The sequence below is a fragment of the Ischnura elegans genome, chromosome 6, assembly GCF_921293095.1.
Source record: "Ischnura elegans chromosome 6, ioIscEleg1.1, whole genome shotgun sequence".
NCBI classification, from domain to species: Eukaryota; Metazoa; Arthropoda; class Insecta; order Odonata; family Coenagrionidae; genus Ischnura; species Ischnura elegans.
The window spans coordinates 114,548,919-114,571,390 of NC_060251.1; the positions used below are offsets into that span (position 1 = coordinate 114,548,919).

The 22,472-nt window shown below is 39.4% G+C and overlaps 1 protein-coding gene across 1 annotated transcript; it reads right to left on the minus strand.

Moving 5' to 3' along the window:
• Positions 1–1,257: 1,257 nt before the first annotated feature.
• On the minus strand, positions 1,258–22,138 carry LOC124160459. Its single transcript, XM_046536310.1, has 3 exons — positions 21,947–22,138; positions 4,859–5,028; positions 1,258–3,269 (listed from the first exon to the last, which is right to left on the minus strand). The coding sequence occupies exons 1-3, from the start codon at positions 22,017–22,019 to the stop codon at positions 3,003–3,005; spliced, it is 510 nt and encodes a 169-aa protein (XP_046392266.1). The 5' UTR covers positions 22,020–22,138; the 3' UTR covers positions 1,258–3,002.
• Positions 22,139–22,472: the final 334 nt, after the last annotated feature.

A 22,472-nucleotide genomic window follows, 5' to 3' on the forward strand; every position in this document is an offset into this window, starting at 1 on the left:
GCCTGATGATGATGATTACTCATTGAAACCCGGGTCGCGCTCTTATAAAATAAGTGGTATAAGTAACTGTCTATATCCAGGAAAAAAGTGTATTCATTATATACAAATTATTTGGTTTTAGAAATTCCAGTTTAGACGAATGGCAATGGTCAATTTTAACCGCATTTGAAAAAGGCCAGATTGGCGCCCATGCGATACCACTCCACGTTACGTCACAGGGGCCCAGATGATATACGAGTAGTCAGCAGTTTTACATCGTCTGGGATTACCAATGCATGCATGAGGCACATAGCTCAGGGAAATATCTCTTAATAAGCACCTATTAAAATTGAACAGACTCAATAAGGTTTTCTCAGGTTTACAGTCGGGTAAGGATGTCAATTTTATCGTTCATTCATTCCCTGATGAATAGAAATGAGTGGACCTTGACTCGTTGGGGAAAATGGTCCCTTTCACCCAACTGGAAACCCGTGAAAACCTTAGTCACAACTTTTGACGTTCTCCATTCCGCATCGAGACATTCATTTTACCATCAATCCTTCTTTCAGCCAGAAAGAAAACGTCTTTTCAACGTGCTGTAATAGGTGTTACGACACTCTCCTTCCATTCAACATGTTCACAAACTTTGAATGTCATCAAACTTACAATGACGCATGTCATCTACAGCGGAGGTTATATATCGCTCGTCGTAACGCCCAACTGAAAACTATTGGATGAATGGCTACCGCAGAGGGAGTGGAGTTTTAGGAGAAGGAAAACTCATAACTTCAGCTTTGCGGGATGGAGGTAAACTTCTAAAGAAACTTATTGCTTTCAATGGAAATTCCACTCCTTTTTCCCCGAAACATCCCGAGGCTTATTAAAGGTAACTGACACCACCAAGCCAAGCAGACTGATTCTGTTTATGTGACATAAACTTTAAACCTAGCTTTAATATGTTAGGGTTGGTTTTATCATATCTAGCATTCGCTAATCGTAGGGTGGTACAGCCTGTAACTTAAAGTAGAGGTGGTTGAAAGCTCTGGTTAGCTCCGCTGTAAGATCAGACTTCGGGCATACCAGAACTTTCATACAACGCCAGGTAAAGCTGAAGGCTGTACTTCGTTCAATTGTATTAGGCTTCAACTATGTGGAAATTAATACACGAAAATGAAAAGGAGACTTCGTTGCTTTCCACAGATTTATTTCGTCCGTGCGACATGTTTCAAACCATAGAGATCATCACCAAGGTACTTGATAATTACCTCTATGGTTCGAAACATGTCGTACGGACGAAATAAATCTGTGGAAAGCAACGAAGTCTCCTTTTCACTTTCCTGAAGGCTGTATCTTAGCACTTGGTAAGCACTAACCAGATATTATAAAACCGGCTCTAGGTCTATACTCCTTTCCGAACATTCTGAGGGCTGCGGAGAGAGCCTGAAACAGTTCTCAGAGTCAAGAAAGAGATAACCGATTGAAATGTGACTTTCGCAGACCCGGTTGCAATGCATGCATTGTCCATAGTAAACCCGGGTAACGTGGTGGCCTAGCGGATGAATCGCTCGGCTGATGATCGAAGGTTCTCGGGTTCAAACTCCGGGCGAAGCACAAGGGAATGGAGCTGGTCCAGCTACTCTGAATCTGCGAAAATGGACACCCATGAAGGCCAGTCCAGTGTGAGTTCAAACTTCACCTCTTTAAACTAACCTTCGGGTGGAAACACAAGGTGAGCTAATGCAAACTGGTCCGAGCAGTCCCAAAAGGTATACACCTTCAAAAAATTGGGATCTGCCACCACCAATCTTCCAAAGAGGTATGAAAAGGATTGTTGTAACCAGCAACCATATCAACCAACAAGAGGCAGTGCTTTAATAACTGCACCATATTGATGTCGTTTTATGAGTAATTTCCCATTTATGGGTAACCTCTATTTTGAAGTTTTGATTTCATTCCGACTAAAAAAAAAAAGAATTAAAATAAGCATTATGCCTCTTCAACGTATTTCAACCAGGATACCTTTCATTCAAAGAGTAAGATACTTTTTAATGAGTTCGAACTCGCTTTGCCTCGGTTTAAAAGGAAAAGCGAGATCAGGTATATTTCCTTCCCAATATCACCATCGCATCGTGTACCAGTAAACAAAGACAGCACAGATGTACTACCTCCAACCGTACCAATTAATTATCGTGCGCTTCGACCTCCCCCTGTAAACTGAATACAACTTGAGGTCTTTATAGATGATATTATCTTCAATGATCATTAGCTGAATGTTGCTGAACTTATTCAGCATAAAGAATTTTCCAACGTAACGAGCCGTACCATTACAAGACCCACATGAATAAGAGCTTCATTGAAAAAACTGTGAGCTCGATTCATGATTTATGCTGATAAATCCACATGATTGTGAGCTGCTCTTATTACAAATGTTACCACGGCTCTAACCCCAAAAGTCAACCTTTCCTTTGGTCATAAGTTAATGACGCAGCACCACTTAAACATTCTGATAGAGTCGGGCCTCAAGACACCCATGCTATGAGGGCATTTTGGGGCATTTAGTGAAGTTCTCGACGGTTCGGAACCATGAAATCATTCTTTCTTTCACGATGAAAAGCGAAAACAAAAAAATGACAAACCAGTGCCTTGCAATAATACCCGAACACGTGCCGAGTATTCGACAACTCGAACAAAATATTCAACAATCGATGCCGTTCTTCTGTCTACCTGTTACGTAACAATCTATTTAATCAACACTTCTACCAACCCAAAAAGGACAAAAACCTTGTGCAGTGATTTCACCCCAGCATAATTCACTTTCCTTTTTGGGTACTCCCAACAGTGGAATTTTCACCACGTGGTAACCTTTGTAGGGGGCCTTCCGTCCACTTTTAAAAGGCCAACAGAGTCCTCGAGCCGCGCTCCTGGTGACCGGCGACGTCGCTCCAGCAGCTTGCTTGGCGGGTTCTATCCGGGGGCGTGCCGCAGGCCTGCCAACCCCCGACGTGTTCAGACGTGGGGCTGTGTCAGGAGGGGAGTGCGTAGGCAATGGCAGTAATGAGGGGCAGGATGGGTGCTAGGATCGGATGGAAAGGTCCGAAGTCTCCGCCGGCCCTGGACATCCAGTTGCAGTACGGCTTCTCGCAGCACGCCGTGCATGCGTACAGTTTGGTCCGCTCGCCGATCACGATGCAGCCGGGCTCGCAGCGATTCGTGCAGTTCCTCTCCAGGTACCACATGCGGATCTCCGAGGTCGTGTTCTCGGTCGACGTCGTGTATGAGAAGCGCTTGACCTGAGGGAGGAGCAGGAGACCAGTCAACTGTTATTATGGTATTGCAGAAGAGTTGGAGTAAGTACTGCAGTATGCAGTGCAGAAGTAGGTGAGTCAAAATCGCTTTTGTCTCCATGGTTCTACAACAGACAGCTGATTGTTTGCGTGAACTTCATATCGATTGCTAAGTTTTAACAACATGTATCTCAAAAATGGCAACTTTTCAGGAGAATTAAATAACGATTTATTTTTTTTATTGTACACTGAAATAAAAGACCAGAAATGTATAAAACCGAAAATGAAGTATATTTCCATTAATTTTTCGACGCAAAGGTTATTAGTATTAGGGAAAAAAATGTCTTTCATGGCGAAACAAAAACCAAGTACTGTTCTACAAACTTTTTTTTGCTGTCAACTAGTTTCAACATCTATACCGTCATTATCAAGACAAACAGACAAAATTGTCTTTACTTTCAAACGACCGCATTAACTCAAACCGGCCAAAACTTTAGATTCGTGTTGTTAGAGCTTCGCCATCCATATGCAGTTTTCTACTGTTTGAATAAAATTTTTTCTTATCTCATTAATATTTTGTAAATTGTGACTTTTGATGAAGGTTCCTCATGTGTGCATGTTATTTATTCCATTTGTGCGTTATCTCTACTGACAATGGCTATCCAACTATCTTATACCAATGGTGTTACTTTTTTGTATTTTTTATTACGAAATATATTGCTTTCATATGGAATATAAAGCATGTATTCCTTGATAAATAGGTATCTCCTTTTCGTGGGGAAAATAGCCGTTTAAATAGCCATCTAAATTAGATTCAACGAAGCAGTAAGCATACACTTTTACTGTGAGTTGGCTGGTTTAATTTAGGCTCATAAAATAACATTCAGTCTTGTTCGAAATAGAAACAACTGAATCCAGGTGGTACTCAATAAAATCTGCCGCAGTATAGTGGCGGTATATTTAAATATGGTAGAGTCAAGTGAATATACCACTTCAATTACTCCCAACTGGATCCATCTAAAATTTTTACCAAATTCAAATCGACTTTAAGGCTGGATATGGAGTCGGGTGGAATCACCTATAGCTAAGGCAAATAACTGATTTGCTGGTCTCTAATTTCTTGTCAGATAATTCATCAGCTTTGACGTTTTGTTTTAACACGTTGACCGCCATTCCGGTCATAATGACCGGAGTCGAGTGGCTCCCGTCACGCCACGCCCGTCATACTGACCGGCCTTCGAGCGACTGTTTCTAAGTGGATTTCTGACGCCGGAGTGACCGGAATCTCTTGCTAAAGTATGGGCCATGACCGTTGTGGCATCGGAATATAAATATTTATTTTAAAGTAAAGTACAAAAACACAATTAATGTTATATGATCCGGGATTAGTTAACGGAATGAAAAACATTAATGGCGTCAGAGGACATATCTACTAAAAACATCATGGCGGTCAACGTATTTGCAAGATACTGGTGAAAACTGAAACACGTCACCAGAACAGGAAGATGTTATGAAGCCATAGATGGACTCCAATGGTACTTTTAAGGATATCTAATATTTAAACGCTAGTATTTGGTCAAGGGCAATGGATTCACCGTGCATATCCTGCGGTCTCCGTTGCACCTGGTTCTCCACAGTGTGTCGCTCTGGTTGATGATGGCGCATCTGTCTCCATCCTCCATGGTGTCGCACACGAAGCAGCCCAGGTCGTTCACCTTGCCGGCCGCCGCCTGGGTCTTGTGCTCCTTCTGAGTGATGCCCACGGCTGCAAAGGGAATGAGGCAAATTATGATAGACGTATGTAACGTACGTACATGAACATACATGAAGCCACCACCACGCTCAAAGGGTCTAGCAGATTAAGATGGTGAAAAGTGCCCCCTGATATTTTGAGAAATAAAAAATATACACTTAAAGTGCATCCAAAATTATGTGTTTTCCCAAAGTTTCAGACCTCAACAATGGAAAATAGCCCCAGAAAAAATTGAAACACGATTTTTAGTTTTTTAACCAGATCTCCAGTTTTTATTTTTATAAAATCGTTTTATTGATTTTAAATTGTGCATACTTGGCAGAAAGTAGTTATTTATGTTTTTGACCCTGTTCCACCAATTTTAAAAATCAGAAAAAAATTAGGATTACACTTTCAGATAGGGGTAACAACATATATTTTTTCGGCGTGTCTATTGTTTCCTAAACATTTAATTTAATTTTGAAAATTTCAAAAGTATGTTAAAGTTTAGTTTTTGATTCAAAAATTTTGAAAAAAATCAGGATGGTAGACCATATAAGTATACACAATTTACCCTTTGACCGGGTTATATACCAGTAGATGGTCCAGCTGCCGGTGAGTGTATATACCACCTCTTCATCGGCGATGATTGTACGCAATGTGCGCACGCGGGACAATTATGACAAAAAAAGTGTAAGGGACCAGTGTAACCTTTCCAGTGTTTGTGAAGGAGAATTAGAAAGGCTTCTAGTGAGCGCGTGCAAAAGCACTCTAAAATTAACAAGACTAAACCTAACCGACATCGGAAGCCGGGAACGGCCCAAATTATTGGCCCATTTAAGACGTCTTACATTTTATAGCACTATCAGAGATAGTAACAATAAGTAACATAAATGCAAGTAATCGCTGCAATCACTAGATCAACCAAATACATGTTTTTTTTCCTTTTCTGGGTTGGGGTTGATGGTCATTTTTGGCTAGTTTTATGCAATAGTATGGATGTGTAGCCACTTAATATATCTTCAAGAAGGAGCTACACCGCTAACAGGATTCCACTATCAAATGCCGAATTCGTGAAATACTTGGGGGGTCACCATTACCCGGGATCTTTCGTGGGGTAAACACATGCGTGAACTATGCGGGAAAGCTAACCGTAAACTTGGATTTGTAAAAAGAATTCTCGGTAAATGCCCAAATAGTGAAAGAAATAAGCTACCTGACTCTAGTGAGGCCTCACTTGGAATATGCTGCTAACGTGTGGGACCCTTACGAGGTAGGACTAATAGCTGAAATCAATCGAGTACAGCGCAGGGCGGCCAGATTTGTGATGAGTTGTTACGACAAAAAGTGCAGCGTTTCAAGTATGTTACACGAGTTAGGATGGGAATCTTTACAGGAGCGTAGATCGAAGTATAGGCTTAACTTACCTAGGAAATTCGGAGAAGGCGACGTGAATCATTCCTTCGTTTACCATCGTACTATAGTAGACAGGATCATGAGAATAAAATAAAAGAAATAGACTGCAAAACAGTGAGATTTAAAATGTCATTCTTCCCTCGTACTATTCAGATAGCAACGTTGTCTCAATTGATAGGATTATTGGTGTCGCTCGCTAGGATCACTCATTGCATGTTTTTTCATAGTTCTAAACTTGTATGTATTTGCTCTAGGAATTACTAGCCATTAGCAATTCTTTTTAGAATTAGCATGTATATTTTGCTAGTGCGCGTAATATTTCTATGACCGTGCGGTGTGCATATGGCGATCCTCTTGCATGGTACATGTTGGTGATTTGTCACCCCTGCCAAACACCCTGGAGGTGGCTCGCAGGGTATTATGTAGATGTAGAAATAATTTTTTTTCCATGGCAGGCGTCTCCTAGCATGGAGAAATGCATGATCGGTGGGAGCTCACATCGCCTGCGGGGGTGTGCATGTACTATGGCATTTTTCTTCGATGACTTCGCATTGGATGCTACATTTTGTTGTGCATTCTCACCCCCTGTCAAACACCCTTGAGGAAGTAGATGTAGATCGATGTAGGAGGGGCTTATGGATGAGGGAATAAATTCGTCCAATCAAAGCAAAATATTGGTCCACATTAAAGTGGTTGTGGTGATAGCTTAGAGCTATTGGTATCTCAGAGTACATAAAACAAGAGCGGTATTTGGTTTTTGCGATCAGGATTGAAATGCAACAGTCCATTCAGTAGAGGACGGATTTTTTTGGGGGAAAGGAATTTTAAATAGGACCACTAAACGAAACTTATTCTCGTTATTACGTGATCTATCAAGCTGGAAGACGGAAATGCTCCTAAAGCCATTACGCGTTAATCTCGTCCTTTTAAACCGACCAACGACCCTCTTTAGTAATATTTGTGGTTTACGTTTCGACTTTTGGTGCACTTCCGTGTTCTTACACGAGGGGAAACTAATTCTCAAACCTATCCGTTACTATAATAAATAATCGTAGCGGGCGTAACTTGGTGGAAATCCATAATCGCGGGAATAGAAGCATCAACAACTCTGCTATTTCCACATAGTAATTTATTGACACCGACCATGGTTTCGTTACAGAGTATCATAATCAAGATCATTATCAAGTCCTTGATAATGTTACTCTGTAGCGAAATTATGGTCGGTGTCAATAAATTACTATGTGGAAATAGCAGAGTTGTTGATACTTCTATTCCTTATATACGTTTATGTCGGAATTGAAAATGAAGAGTGTTCAAATATGATATTCTTCGTGTCTCTCTAAAACAGGGGTTCCCAAACTTTTTGTACCACGCCCCCCCCCCACCCGCTACACATATCAGCTTTCCATTTTGCAATACCCTATTTCCACGGTGCCGTACATACCAACTCCTACTTGTACAAGTACTTGTACTCGTACAAGTATGTGCCTACTTGATACGGTGAGTAGGTAGATTTTTTTGTTCACTGTTGAATACAGTAACGCAGAATGGAAAGATTCAATCATTGTACGTATAATGAAAATTAAAACAAGTATTACATGAAAAACGAATATAATTACTGATACAAAATTTAACATTGTAACACAGATACATTTTCAATTTAAGGAAGGTGAAACAATAGGCCTACCTACTTACAAAAACAGAACATAAAATGTAATTTAGTGAGATGGGTGCGCTTGCATGTTGATAAGTTGACAGATCCTGGGTTGAGTTTCAGACAAAGCACAGCGTAGGTCACTTTCGACATCAAGTTTGTTGCGGTACTTGGTTTTGATCGCCACAAGATTTGAAAATGCTTTTTCGCACATGCATGTTGTTGAAAAAGGCAAGTACATCCGAACAGCTTTCTCTGAAACACTGGGGTAAACTTTTAAGTACTTTAACCAGTACTGTAACCTTCTTTGATAAAGTTTACAACTTTATTGAAACTTTACAAAAACAATTATGAAAACTTAGGAAGACTTTATTTCAAAGATCTGAGGAAATTATTTTTGTAATTTTTTTATTTATTTCATTTGGGTGTCACGCCCCACAGTGGTTCAAAATCGGAAAAAGCTGGTCGAAAGTCATTTTTTCAACTTTTTTGGAGGAATTTTTGAAGGTACTATTCGTATTCTACACTATATGATCTATGATACTGGCTAGTACTACGACTATTTTGTGGCTCATTGTAGTCTGTATAAATGGTCAAACATGAGTCCTCCGGGATAAAAACGCCTGACGCGTAAAATCACTCATTTTTAAAGAAGTTCACCTTCATATAAAGAAGGTTTCAGACCATGTATGAACATTAAAAAAATACAGTGCATAAATTAGTACCTTCGTGTACAACTACTGATGATTTCTTTTATTTCCGTAGTTTTATAGTTGGAAATAAAAATGTTTAAACTTTATGCTATTTTTACTTGAATTTTTAAATATAAATAGAAAAATCGTTTTGGGCACCTCTGAGCCCCCCGGAAATTTTGACGCGAATTAAAAGTATATAGTCTATAGATTCTATATCAAAAGAAAAATCTTGCTACTATTTGCTACTTTGGCCTCAAGATGGTTTTATGTTGAACGGTGCAATGCGCTGCGGCGACAGCCGCCAGGCCGACCGGGCGGCGCGCCGCCCGGTGGCGGTATTGCTAGCACGAGAAGTTTTCCGAGGAAAGGTGCCAGGTTTCTTTCATGTTATAGTGCTTCTTGGTTTGCAATACGGGATCTATTTATAATAGATTTTTCATTCCTTTAGTGCGTTTAGGGCTTTCCAGTAGCCCCAGCGTATGATATTTAGTGAGGCTCGACATTCATCAGAAATAATCTTTAGAACAGCAATAGTGACGAATATAATCGAACTTATGGCCTGTGCAACATATGTTTCAAGACTTTATGGATTTTTAACTTTCACAATATCCAGAATACCCTTTCGTCGTCACCCGTTGGGAAAGCGGACTCTTCAAATGTATTTCATAGCACGCTAATTCACTGGAAGCCGCCGCACGGTCGAAAATGATTATTATTGCCAAAAAAAAGGGCATCGCCCGGCCGCAGTTTTATTGCTCTTCAACGAGGTTTACCCGATTTCATCTTTGTCCTTTAAGTTTGCTAAAGTGGAAGCTAAAGTGTTTAAAGTGTGCTAGGAATATTTTTCTCTCAGACTACCCTCAATGTCGCCGCATACCATCTACCAATGTGGAATGGTCAACTAAGGAGGAATTCAGATACGGAAGGGACCCAAGGCCGAAAAAAATAAAACCACCAAAGAAACGTAGGCGTGAAAAAACCCTAACCCTAAGAGTCAAACGTCGTAAATAAGATATCAGATCCTTGCAGGTCTTCGAGGTTCCGAGAACCAATGAGTGGCAATGGACGGTCCATGCCTTCTCTATCATTGCCACGATGAAAGAGAAAGGAAACGATGAGCCAGAGAAGCAGATGATAATGATACACAGAGAAAAGCATTCAGCGTCCCCCACACAGAACGCACAATCGCTAAGAAAGTACATAAATCGGGGCGTGAGTGGAAGAATATCTTCCGTGAGAGTTCGCCAGACGCTGCTCTTAGAGCAAGCATTCTGGCATCAGCTGGAAAAATATTCGAAAAATACGAGCATACAAACAAAGGCAATTAAGAAGCACAGAAAGAAAGCAGGCAGATGTGTCTCGCCCGCGCACGCTCGAGGCATGGACTCAGAGGACTCCGACGGTGCATCGCATTCGCTGAAAGAAGGACCACGGGCATTTAAAGTCACGCCTAAGCCGTTAACAACGCATTTGCTATAGTCACAGATTCAAGAGTGAGGACAAAATTTGAGTGTGTGCGAGTTATTCTGAAATATCCTTCGTGAATTTTTCGCTTTGAGTAATATTGAGTTCAGTCGGAAATTAGTCGAACTACGTGATCGATGGAAGGGATAAAAGGGACGAACATAAATATCCTTATTTATGTGATATCCCATAGCCTTAGTCACAATATTCAGTAATTTAATTAAACTGGAAAAAAATATTAAGAGAAAAAATTAGAATGCCTGAATGTTTGCTTTCAAACCTTGTACTTACCTCACCAAACAACTTGAAGGTCACTGATGCGAATTTCATCCACGCCTTGAGGGCATTGACCATATTGTATTATATTTTGAATTGTTAATCAGATTCATTAAAAAAATGAAAGTATCGTAGATTATGCATAAAATATTTAACTTAGGCTGAACAGATAAAAATTGTACAAAATTACCGTTGCTTTAAAAACGGTCAACTTTAATTGTTTACATAATTTATAAATAATATTAAATTTAACAAATAATAGTCACAGATCTTAAAAAATACCTCGATTTATTTGATGCGTATCAATCTACACCTTGAATGAATAAATGAATACAATATCTATTTTTAACATTTAATTGTTTAAATAATAGGCCATTTAAAAACAATAATATCAAAGATACAACAAAAATAACTTCAAATTCGTATTCAGCGGACAAAATTCTTATAAAAAGCTTCTTCATAATACAACAGTGACTACGAATAAAAGCGGTAACAATTTCGACCACCTTTTTTCGATTTTGAACCACTGTGCGCCCCCCCTGGACTTTCTCCACGCCCCCCCAGGGGGGCGCGCCCCCCAGTTTGGGAACCCCTGCTCTAAAAGATATCTATTCTCAATGGCTAAGGCAATCTAGGCCTATCGCGCAGCCTCCTAGTCTCTAGCGGCTCCTATCCTAATTCGTTTTACATCTGCATAACGCTGTCTGTAGTGGCTTCTCTGCGAAACGTTCTGGCGCCTTCTCTTTGAAGTTCCCTCGGTAGGTATGAATATATTTTGTGAACTTGATGACTGTGAAGTGGATGCGGACACTGGGGTGGACGCACGGTTGAGCCTGCGCATTGAGCGACTGCGCATTCGCACACCCTCGGAAGGTTTGGAGGGTTGAAAGCGTTGAATCTGCTTCGTATCCAATTCCGAGTGGACTTTCGCCCGAAATGGGTCGGATGAATTTTTTAGAGTCAGCCGACGTTGCCAGCAATGCTGATACGCTGGCAAATTCCCAAACGACACCGAAGAAGGAATGAAAGAAGCAGAGGAATTATGAAGCAAATTAGCGTTTCGGCCTCAACTTTGCGAAACGACGCGATATCCACATAATACCCTATGAGTTACCAGTGTTCGGCATGGAGTACTCAATCACCAGCATGTAAGATGATCCACAAATTCACATCACACAGTCATAAAATTATTACGCCGAATAAAACAATATAACGCTAATACTACGCTAAATGAACAATCTAAACGTGCACATTCACGCAAAGAAAAAACGTTAAAACAAGAGAGGTATTTAGTTCTGCACATGCGATCAGGATTTAAATGCAGCAATCCATTCAGCCCGAGTGATCCGATTTTTTTGGGAGAAAGGAGTTGGAAATGGGATCATTAATATCATTATTTTGGGCCATAGGATTCATATGGTAAATGCATGCAATGCTATAATGATGGAAAAATTCAAAACAAGCAAGGTGTTTTCCTAGCGAGTGACACCATTCATTTTATTAATCGAGGCATAGATACGAACCTTAATAGTACGAGGAAAGAAAGACATCTTGAATCTTTCTATCTTAAATTCTATTTCCTTTATTTTTTCGTGCAAATGAGTTGTTACGATAAAGAGTGCAACGTTCCCAATACGTAAGAAGAGTTAGGATACGAGTCTTTACAGAAGCGTAGAACAAAGTATAGGCTAAAATTACGTATTATATTCGGAGAAGAGTTTTATCAGACGACGTGAAAAATATCCTTCTTTTACCGCAGTACAATATTTGATGTGAACACGCCATCATACCACGGTGCTAGTGATGAAAATCGATCAAATTAAACGATTAAATAATCTACGGAACCACTGAATTATGGCATCAAAAGAAAATTTCACTCAAGCGGAGATTTCATTCATCAACAGAATTTCAAAACCAACAAGAGGAATTTTAATTTACATTCTTAACAGGATATTTTTGTAACATTATCAAGAAAAGGCTAGTGAAGACTATGGTATGTGGTGAAACGCCTTATGGCGCGAAAAAAAGCTTCGGAAACATGGGCTTTTTGTAAGGAAGACGAGAAAAGGCTTTCGATACATTGGTTTGGAGAAAATAATGACGGTGAAGTAGACATAGAAGAGATCGACGAAGCGCAGGACATCGGCGAGGAGAGAAACATTCTAGATGAGATTCTGAGGTGACAGAAGATACTTAGCGGTGATGGGATGTTGAAAACAGTGTTAGAAGATAGAATATCGGGTAAACGAGGGAGAGGAAGGAAGAGAATACATTTGTTACATTTACTAGTTAAAATCGTGCGTAATACCAGAGAGGAGAATAATCCTCGGTAATACTTTAAAAAAACTTTTAAAAATCGGACTGCAAAAAACCGATTATCCATGTCCAATTCATTCCGCTGAAAAAATTATTTTCATCTTGCAGTCTGCATGCATGTTGGGCGAGGGAGGGAGAGGAAGGAAGAGAATAGGTTTTATGGATAGAATGACAGGAAATTGGCCAAATAGGGTGATTTCCTTTAATTTAATTATTTTTTAAATGTCTAAATTGAAAGATTATTACTCCTGGAGTACGTAATCCACGCTTTTACATTTTTAAATGACAATATCTATTTTTCGCGATCAAATGAAAAGCGAAAATTTTCAAGAGCGCGAAAACGCTACGGCTAAGTATGAATGCTGGGAAAACTCCGTGTGACGTCGTTCTGGTTCCTGCTGCCGCAAGTGAGGTGACCTTGGGGCGAGGCTTAGAGCGCTGATACGACGCAGGATGCTAGCAGGCAGCAGAGTACTCTGCTAGCTGGTAGCGCTTGGCTTAAATAAGGATTATTAATGCCTTATCAAACGAAGGAAACTTTTCGACCTTAGGCAGTTTTAATAGGTGATTAAATGCCCTGAGCTTTGTGCCTCATGCATGCATTGGTACTCTCAGACGATGTAAAACTCCAATCTACTCGTATAGAAACTAGGTTCCTGTGACGTCACGTGGAGTGGCATCGCATGGGCGCCTATCTGGCCTTATTCAAATGAGGTTAAAATTGACCATTAACATTCGTCTAAACTGGGATTTCTAAAACCAAATAATTTGTATGTTATGAATACACTAATGGTGGGTAAGGAATCGCAATCATTGCATTTCGTTTTCTTTGATGAAGGAAACTACCCTATTGTGAAATGAAAAGGGAACATAAATTAGAGAGGGAAGATAGGCCGGATTGATATGTAAAATGCTCCATTGAATCCTGTCTTGACTAGAATACTTTGATGATGTTAACACTTATAAATGATTGTTAGATATCAAAATTCCAAAGAATTTTCCTGTTTTCGCCAATGGTCTTCATTCAATTTCAGGTATTGGTTAAATTGGTCTCTCGTGCGCGTCACCAGGATATTGAACGCTCCGGGGAAAAGATAAGATAAAGTCGGAATGCACCCGTTTTATTGATGTGGCAGTTCTAAATCCAACCTGTTAATCAACTCACTTGACTCATGCCATCTGTCGTCTGTAAACCTAGAAATTGCATTAAAAATTATATCAACAGATTGGACTGTTCAAACATCGGTTTCGGTAACCACGCGCAGAAACATATGTAGTTGAAAATAACACAGTGATCTTATGTAAGGTTTTGCACTTGCCAGGCGAACAATATGTATAAACTCCTCTCAGAAGAAATCTTCTTCTTCTTCTTCTCTTTCCAGTAGCCGTGAGAATGGGTAACGAGTCATTACCCGAAACGTCGCGTCGTCGCTCTAACAGAATCTTACCCGTGCGGCATCCCGAGATGAGTTTATGCACACAGTGCTCTTGCTTATCGATGATAAAATAACTGGAATCGTGGTTAAAATAATCAGAATCCTAGCTCGTATTGCTAGACCTAGTCCAGTATTATGGCCAGAATTTGTGAAGAGATTGCCAGGAAAATCTCACAAGACAACGGCCAAATGGCCATTTAAGTATTACCTACATCTAGTGTCCTAAGGTCAATTGTTCCGTAAATTTACAAATGAATTACCAGAAAGTGTAGTAAAGCAAAACTGATTACTCTCTCCTACACGGTGTACTAATTGTAACCATTAATCTGGTCGGTTCATTTTTTCCTACACAGTGTTGTATAAAACAATAAGGCTTCTAGTTATTCTAACTATAATTCTATTCCGTATAAACACTCATAAAACGACATAGAAAATTCAATTGATAAACTCGCTTAACACATTGATAGCTTATTTTCTCCCAGAAAAATTTGTGCAAAAGGCATGTAACAATATTCCCTCGTGAGAATTTTTGTCCATTTACATTGAGCATCAAAGTAAAAAATAAAACCGATTTGTAACCCAAAAAAAAAAATATTCCTTTGGTAAATATTCCGCCCATCAATTTTGTCGCAAGTTATGCGTATTGATATTCAATATGAGCGATCGTGCGGGCCAAAATCTGAAATTCATCGCAGAATGGAAACGCAACAGTCCAATTGATTGTTTAAGGCTTTGACGAATGGAAACCTCGTGACGAAATATTGAGCCTCTTTCAATAAAGAATCTATAAAGAATATTTCAAAATCACTCACTTCCTTCTTCCGGAGGGAATCGATAAAAAATTATTTCACCCAGTCCTTCCAATATACTGCGAGAGGTTCTTGGAAGTAAAATACGCTTTTCTAATCGTTTTATTAAAAAACCAGACATTAAAGTGAGTACCGGAAAAATGTATTGCAAATCAACGAAATAACTCGTAGGAACAGAACGAATACCAATGAAAAAAATTCCTGTGCTGGAATAATGTGAAGTGTGTAAACTTTATTGAGAATAAGGGGCAGCTTATATCGGACTAACTGATCGGAAACATAAAAAAAAGGAATAAAAGAAATTAACCAACTTATTTAATTACGCTTATGAAATTTGATATAAGTAATCAGTAGAAATCACAAGCCTTGCTCATTCAAACAATATTTACGCCATTTTTAAAACTTTGAATGATTTGCTACGGTCGTCGACCTTACCTAATTACCATGAAGATACATGCTCCAAATTTAGGTGCTAATGAGCTTCTTTCTCACTTCAAGGCTAATATTCCCAGCTGCTAAGACGCTAATCTTTTAGAGGAATGCCCTCTTCACTTGAGCTCTTCTAATTTAGGAAGCGTGTACGAATTAAACTACCTGTTTTTACATAATTACATAAAAAGGAGTAACTTTACGTAGCCATTAAGGACAACGTGTTTTATGGCTACCATCATTTACATAGGGTCATGCTGACATAGAAACATTTTAGGCACAGTATTTGAATTGAAGTAAGTACGTACATGTATTACATGGTATTATACCCAAGAAAAATATCCTCCATACTTTGCATTCTAAACAACCAAAAATGTATATTTTTCATAATTGCGTTATTATTTTTGAATTCAGACATGAATCAGGTAATAATTTATACACTTTTGGGCCTATAAACAAGAAAGGACGTTTGTACAGCGTAAGGTTAGGTCTTAGTAAAGTAATACGTGATCTTCTTAGGGTGAAGGGAGGACGGTTGTATTATAATAACCCCATATTCTCACTTCTCATGAAAAATCGACGTAAAACCTTGTAAATAAAAAGATGTCTCAAGGGAAGTAAACCTATTCTACAAAATAAAAGAAATGAACTTTCAAGACGGCTCTTTTTTGAAATTACTCTAATAAGCCTTTCGAAAGCCTTGGTTCGTCGAAATACCACCATTATTTTATAATTTCCAACCTACTTACATAAAATATGTGGCGTGCAAGTAATGCTTCAATTTCTCGCTGAAACAAGTTCGTTTTTGAGAGAAACTTAAGGCCTAGGTAAAAATTAGAATACTGGTGTTCTACCTGTACATAATACCCAGCTAACAATATCATGGGTGTTTGGCAGGGAGTGATTGCACACCAAAATGCGACTCGGAATACGCTAAGTCTTCATAGTCATCGAAAAAAGGCCATAAAAACATGCACATGACAGCAGGCGATGTGAGCTCCCACCGATAATGGATTGCTTCATGCGAGTTAGCACCAATCAAGCAAAAAAATACAAAATTATGGACTAAAAAAACCCAAACCTTAAGAAAGGAGAAAAAAGAAAAAAGAAGATGCATACATTTGGTCAACCGAGTGACTTTTCAGAGCTGCAAAAAAGCATTTCTAATTGTTTTTGATACGAAGGTCAACTTTTTACCCTGTGGTTCATCTTGAGGGGACGGTCATAGTTTACGCCAAAAAAAGAAAATAATTCTGACCGCCGATTTTAAAATCTAATTTCCCACCCCACGTAAATGAGGCACGACCATGCATCAGGACAAATTTGGGACACAGCATCTCTGACCTTAATTTCGAGTTAATCGGAATAAGTATGTATGGTTGCCTTTCATTGCAGAATGCCCAATTTTGAGAATAAATTACACTGAACTACAAATTGGAACTTTTTCGCCATTGCATCCAGTTAAGGAACTGATTGTCTATTTATCAGATAGGCTAAGTCCAGATCTAAAACGAATTCGTCTCCATTGCATTAGATTAATTTGAAAAATAGCAATAAATGGCAGGAAAATTTTATAAAAACAAATGGTAAATGGGTTGGAATGCATAAAAATAACATGGTTTTAATAAACTATAATACTTTATTCACTTACTGAATACAGAATTAAAGGTGGGAATCAGAATACTGTATCATGCTGCTCATCTTGATAACACCATTTCACTCACACTATTAACATGGTATTATTTAAAAAAAATCTTTCTTAAAGACAGCTTCTACATAAGATACGGAGGAGATAGAAGGTAATAGTGGCACGAGTTCTGAGCGGGGAGGAGAAGTTAAAAACAGTGTTAGAGAATAGAATGTTGGGTAAACGAGGGAGAGGAAGGAAAAGAATAGTTTTTTCTTGAAATAAAAGGAGAGGGATAAGGCCTTATTGTGAATTTAAGGCCCATACATTTAAGGATGTCCATAAAGAGAAGGGAAACTGCTAGAACACTAATAAAAAAGTCATGTAAACCTATCTTAATCGGTAGAATATTTAAATAATAATTATTTCCCTGAGACAATTTTTTCAATATGATGTATTGGGGTCCCCTTGTTTGTAGAGGGAAAATGTTTTATATCTTTTCTGTATCAACAGTGAATATGAAATTCTCCATAACAATTTTTACGATAAATTCTTTAGCATTTATATCCCAAATAATTTTCAAATATTCTCAGTCAATGAATATACAATTACCATATACCAATACAACCATAGCCTCCTAGACAACTATTGTCTATGACCTATTCAAATTTATCGACGCACTTGTAGCTCGCTCATGAATAATAAATAAACTCGGCTCTCGACTAAAAATAGCCATAATAGCGAGAAAACCACCAATTACTGTAGATCGATATTCGTCTATCATGCCGCTGTCGCGTGCCGCCATGACTAAAATACACTTTTCCCACATTAAATACGTAAAAATGTGATGCGTAAAGTTTATGGAAACAATAAAATAATAAAATCCACCTGATATTAAATATTCTACAAAATATTAATCTTATAATTTGATAGAGGAATTCAATATATTCTAATGAAAAAAGACTTGATTTAACGGATGAATTGAACTGAGCAAAAGTTACGCATGATCCTCGCATATTCTTTAATGGATGGTTTCACTTTATGACATTCATTACATGCTTTTTTCTCAGGAAATATGGATTTTGGAATAGTCTTAATTTCGCAATGACCATAACAAAGCATTTTCTGAAGTTGAATGCAATGGATGGTTGTCGGATTTTTGGACAGAATGTTAACCTGTTATACTTTATGAAGCACTCAAACAACTATCAAAATAGCACGTCATCAAAACGAATGCAGCAGAGTATTCGAGGTTCACAAAATGACGTAAAAGCCGATTGCAGATTATTTATTACATAATGTTACATATTAAATCATAACTATATTTCCACTATGCCACAACTGAAGCATTAAGAGGGATGATATGAAGAAAGTCAAACAGCAATGGTTTAAAAATATAAATGATATTCAAAATGGTGATAAGCTAATTATTTAGGCATTTTATTTACCTATTTGGTTAGACTATGGTGTTTGCGAACTGAAAAAGGGAAAATCTTAATACGATGACGGCAATCAACACTTGTTTAATTCTCGACAACTGTACAAGTACAATTGTAAATAAATTAAAGTTCGGGCAGAGCTAACTTAGTTGAATGTGAAGAGTGGTAAAAAGTTAAGTAAATCATGGCACTGATAGAGCTAGGCATTAAAAAGTGCCGTTTATGAAGGGCCATAAAAACGAACAAAACACCACTGGGGCAGCCCGTTTCTTCAACCCGTTCATCGTCTTACTGGCTGTGAAAATTCTACGCCGCTGTATTTTTGCGATAACATAACAAATCAATTTAAATAGTAAAAACACAGAAAAACTAGGGGTACGATAAAACATTGAAAGGGGATGAACCAGTTTTATAATTTTTGGAGCATGTTTATCTATGAGAGCGAGGGTTGGACGCTGACAGCAGCAGAGAAGTCAAGCTTGGTGGCATTCGAAATGTTTTGCTACCAAAGAACGATGAAGATAAAATGGATTGACTGTGTAAGTAATGAGGAAGTGCTAAGAAGAGTGGGAGAAAAGAGAAGCCTCCTAAAAACCTAAAGGAGAAGATGGGACAACCTAGTTGGCCACATTTTGAGGCACGATGGCCTGATGAAGACAATCGTTGCATGACATGTGGAAGGGAAGAAAGGTAAGGGACGGCCCCGAATGAGTTACATAGGACAGGCTATAAAGGATGTAAAAGAGAAAAAATATGTTGCTATGAAAAGGTTAGAGGATAGGAGAGCTGCGTCAAACCAATGCTAGGATTGTTGGCTAATTAAGATGATGATGAATGACCAGTGTCCTAACACTCCTTGCCACACGCCTGTTGAGGCAGCTTTCGGGTTAGTATGTAGATGTATAAGATGCCATTTTTTTCAAATACCATTTTGAGGAATTAGAGTGGTGATCAGAGCGAAGATGACCTAAACATTAAGAACTTTAATACCACAGTATGCGTAAAAATGTCGACAGTCGCGATTGCATTTAAATGTGAATGCTTTCTCATAAGTTTTATTGTCAAACAATGTCAAAGGCCTCTGGATAATTCGAATGCAATTTATTTTTATGCTGCAGTGAAACGGCTTCCGAATGAAGCTACAGAAGAATGATGAAGATAGAATTGATCGACCGAGTAAGTAACGAGGAAGTGCTAAGAACTTTGGGAGAAAAGAGAAGCCTCCTAAAAACCTTTTTGGAGAAGACGGGGAAACTAAGTCGGCCGGATTATGAGGCATGATTCTCTGATGAAGGTAATCAGGGTAGAATAACAGATGGGCGGGAAGATGGGCAAGCGACGGCACAGAATAAATTAGATATGACATCTTGTAAAAGATGTAAAAAAGAAGACACGTCACTTTAAAGAAGGTAGTGGATAGGAGAGCGGAATGGAGAGCTACATGTAATGAATTTAAGGATTTTTGACCCGTGGTGATGAATTATTTTGGCTGAAAATATGAAAGGTTAGAAGAAAATATAAATTTTCCCCCACCATCCCGCAATCCAATACATTGCGCACATCACGCGATAAAGTGTTTTACATTTTGGGCGTACGTTTCCAAACAAAGGTTTAATTTAGTTACTAGCAAGAGACAAGATTACTCTTCATGCTATATCACAATGTTTTATTGAAGCACTAAAATTTCTTTCGACGTGCATGCATAGCTCAATTTACGTTTTCTTGCAAAATGACGGCGTGCCGTAGAATTCACCTCCAAACACTAATCAAAGCGCTGTACTTTGCTGACACAGGTATTTTCTTGCACACACTACAAAATAATGACCTAGGTTCATAATCAAAGAGCCCACTTATGAATCCGTAGCCCAACTGAATCAAACAAGGAGTTGAGAGGAATAGCTTTGAATGAATTCATAATAAAAATAGACCAATATCCGATACTGTTAAGACGCCGGAGGTACATGCGAAGAAAACTAAATTTCATGATTTGAATCGGACATATAGTTCCTCGAAGAAGAATCATGAGAAGAAATAGTTTCTTAACGCCTCAGACGAAATACCTTATCGGAAAAGGAACCTTTCTATCTCCAGTCTCCACAGGTATTGCGCCAGAAGTGGACGTTATCGATGAGTCTAAAAATATATATTAATCAATTATCCCTATTTATTGGACCGTTGTGATCGCACTATCCTAGATTAAATGCATGACTTTCTCTACCCCGTGAGGAGATTTTGTTTAGATCGAAATAACTCACATATAGTGATATAATAGAGATATTTTTTCACCGCATTCAATGTATTACCATAAATACGAACAAAAGCAGTGCGATTAGTCATTCAAGAAGACAACTTATTTAGGGGTCGCTTTTTCATGAAAACTCAGATATTTATCCGCAGCACATTTTACTGGACCGGAAAAAAATATATCATTTATGGCTCATCAGTGTTGCACGAGTTTTATTATTATTAATAAAAGTGAATGCACATCCTTACAGATGTTAGTTGTGTTGCTTAATCATTAAAAATGAGTTTATTAGCTTCATTTTTTCGTTTCGGGACTACTGTATTTTAATTTTTAATAGCACTGGAATGATATATGTTATTTCATCTTATTCAACTAACCCATATGGATAGCACAGAATTTCGGATACGTAAACATTTCGCAGATCAAGGCCTCAAACGAAGGAATCCGAAAGCCTACCCGATGGCATCAGCTCATCACGGTAATTCCTTGGGGGGGGGGGGGGGATTTTACCCCGTCATCACAGTTCCCCACGAGTGAGACATTGATGAAAGAACAACATTTTGAAGAGGGTTAAGGTCGCTGGAAGGGACTATTCACTCAAAGCCCCGCCGCCAACCGGAGCGAAGGCGAAACAGAACCCCGAGATCGATATCTCGCGGTCGACACAAAGAAACGCGAAACACAGAGCGCAAAATTCATCGCGAAATACATGACACACGCCTCCTTTCCTGCGGCAGACGAATGTAACATCGTGAGTGCGAATATATTTCACCATCGTACTGAAGAAATGATTAGTAGTAAACAACTCGCACGTCGCTAAGCGACGACCCGAGCGCGATGGCAAAAAAATTGACTCACGCGACGCACGACAGAAATTCCCATACACGACGAATCTATTTTTATTATGATGATTAATAGCATTAATACTTCCGCATAATTTAGAGATATATCGTAAAGCAACACTGGGTAAGTTTGAGAGGAACCATTTCGCCTCGAAAGTCGGTCGAAGTGCAGGCGACGAGAAAAAAATTGACGAACGCGATCCGCTGCAGATGTATCCGAGCATGATGATGGGGGCAGTGTAGCAGAATGGAAGTGCTTCATCAGCACTCGGTGATGGGTGAGCACACATTTTTCATTTTTACCTGATGCGCTTCCGAAAGCCAGACAGACCAACGCGAGCACGGCGGTTCCCATCCCGTCAGCGCAGACCGACATGTTTGCTGCGTGGAGCCGTCTTCTGTGGTGGAAGGTCAGTCCAATGTCCGACGGGTGCAGGGGTGTCGTGTTCGGAGCAGCGGGCACCAGCGGGTGCGGCGCCAGCCTCCCGGCGCTACCATTCCCCTGCTGCAATTGACGAACACGCCTCCGCGGCGGCGGCGGACCCCCAAGTGGCGCATGACGTCATACGTATCGACCCGCGCCAGGATTGGCGGAGGGGCTGGAGGGAAGGAGGAGAGGGAGGGAGAGGGGTGAGTGTCCGTGGGGGAATGGGGGTTGGCGTGAGGGGGAGGGGGTGGATTGGGGTTAAGGGAAACAGACGTCGTACTACGTCAGGGACCGTCCACGCGACGGCGCGCAGGGAATACGCCAATTCTGCATCCACACGCATGATACTCGCATGATTAAAAGGTGTAAGGCAGGGGGTGACTTTATGGTAGGGATGGTCGA

Excerpts from the sequence above, each read along its gene's own strand:
- LOC124160459 (XM_046536310.1), bottom strand. The coding sequence starts at position 22,019 with ATGTCGGTCTGCGCTGACGGGATGGGAACCGCCGTGCTCGCGTTGGTC. Across the intron at positions 5,029-21,946 it reads GGCTTTCGGAAGCGCATCAG|CCGTGGGCATCACTCAGAAG; the intron begins GTAAAAATGAAA and ends TTCCCTTTGCAG. Across the intron at positions 3,270-4,858 it reads GAGACCGCAGGATATGCACG|GTCAAGCGCTTCTCATACAC; the intron begins GTGAATCCATTG and ends CTCCTCCCTCAG.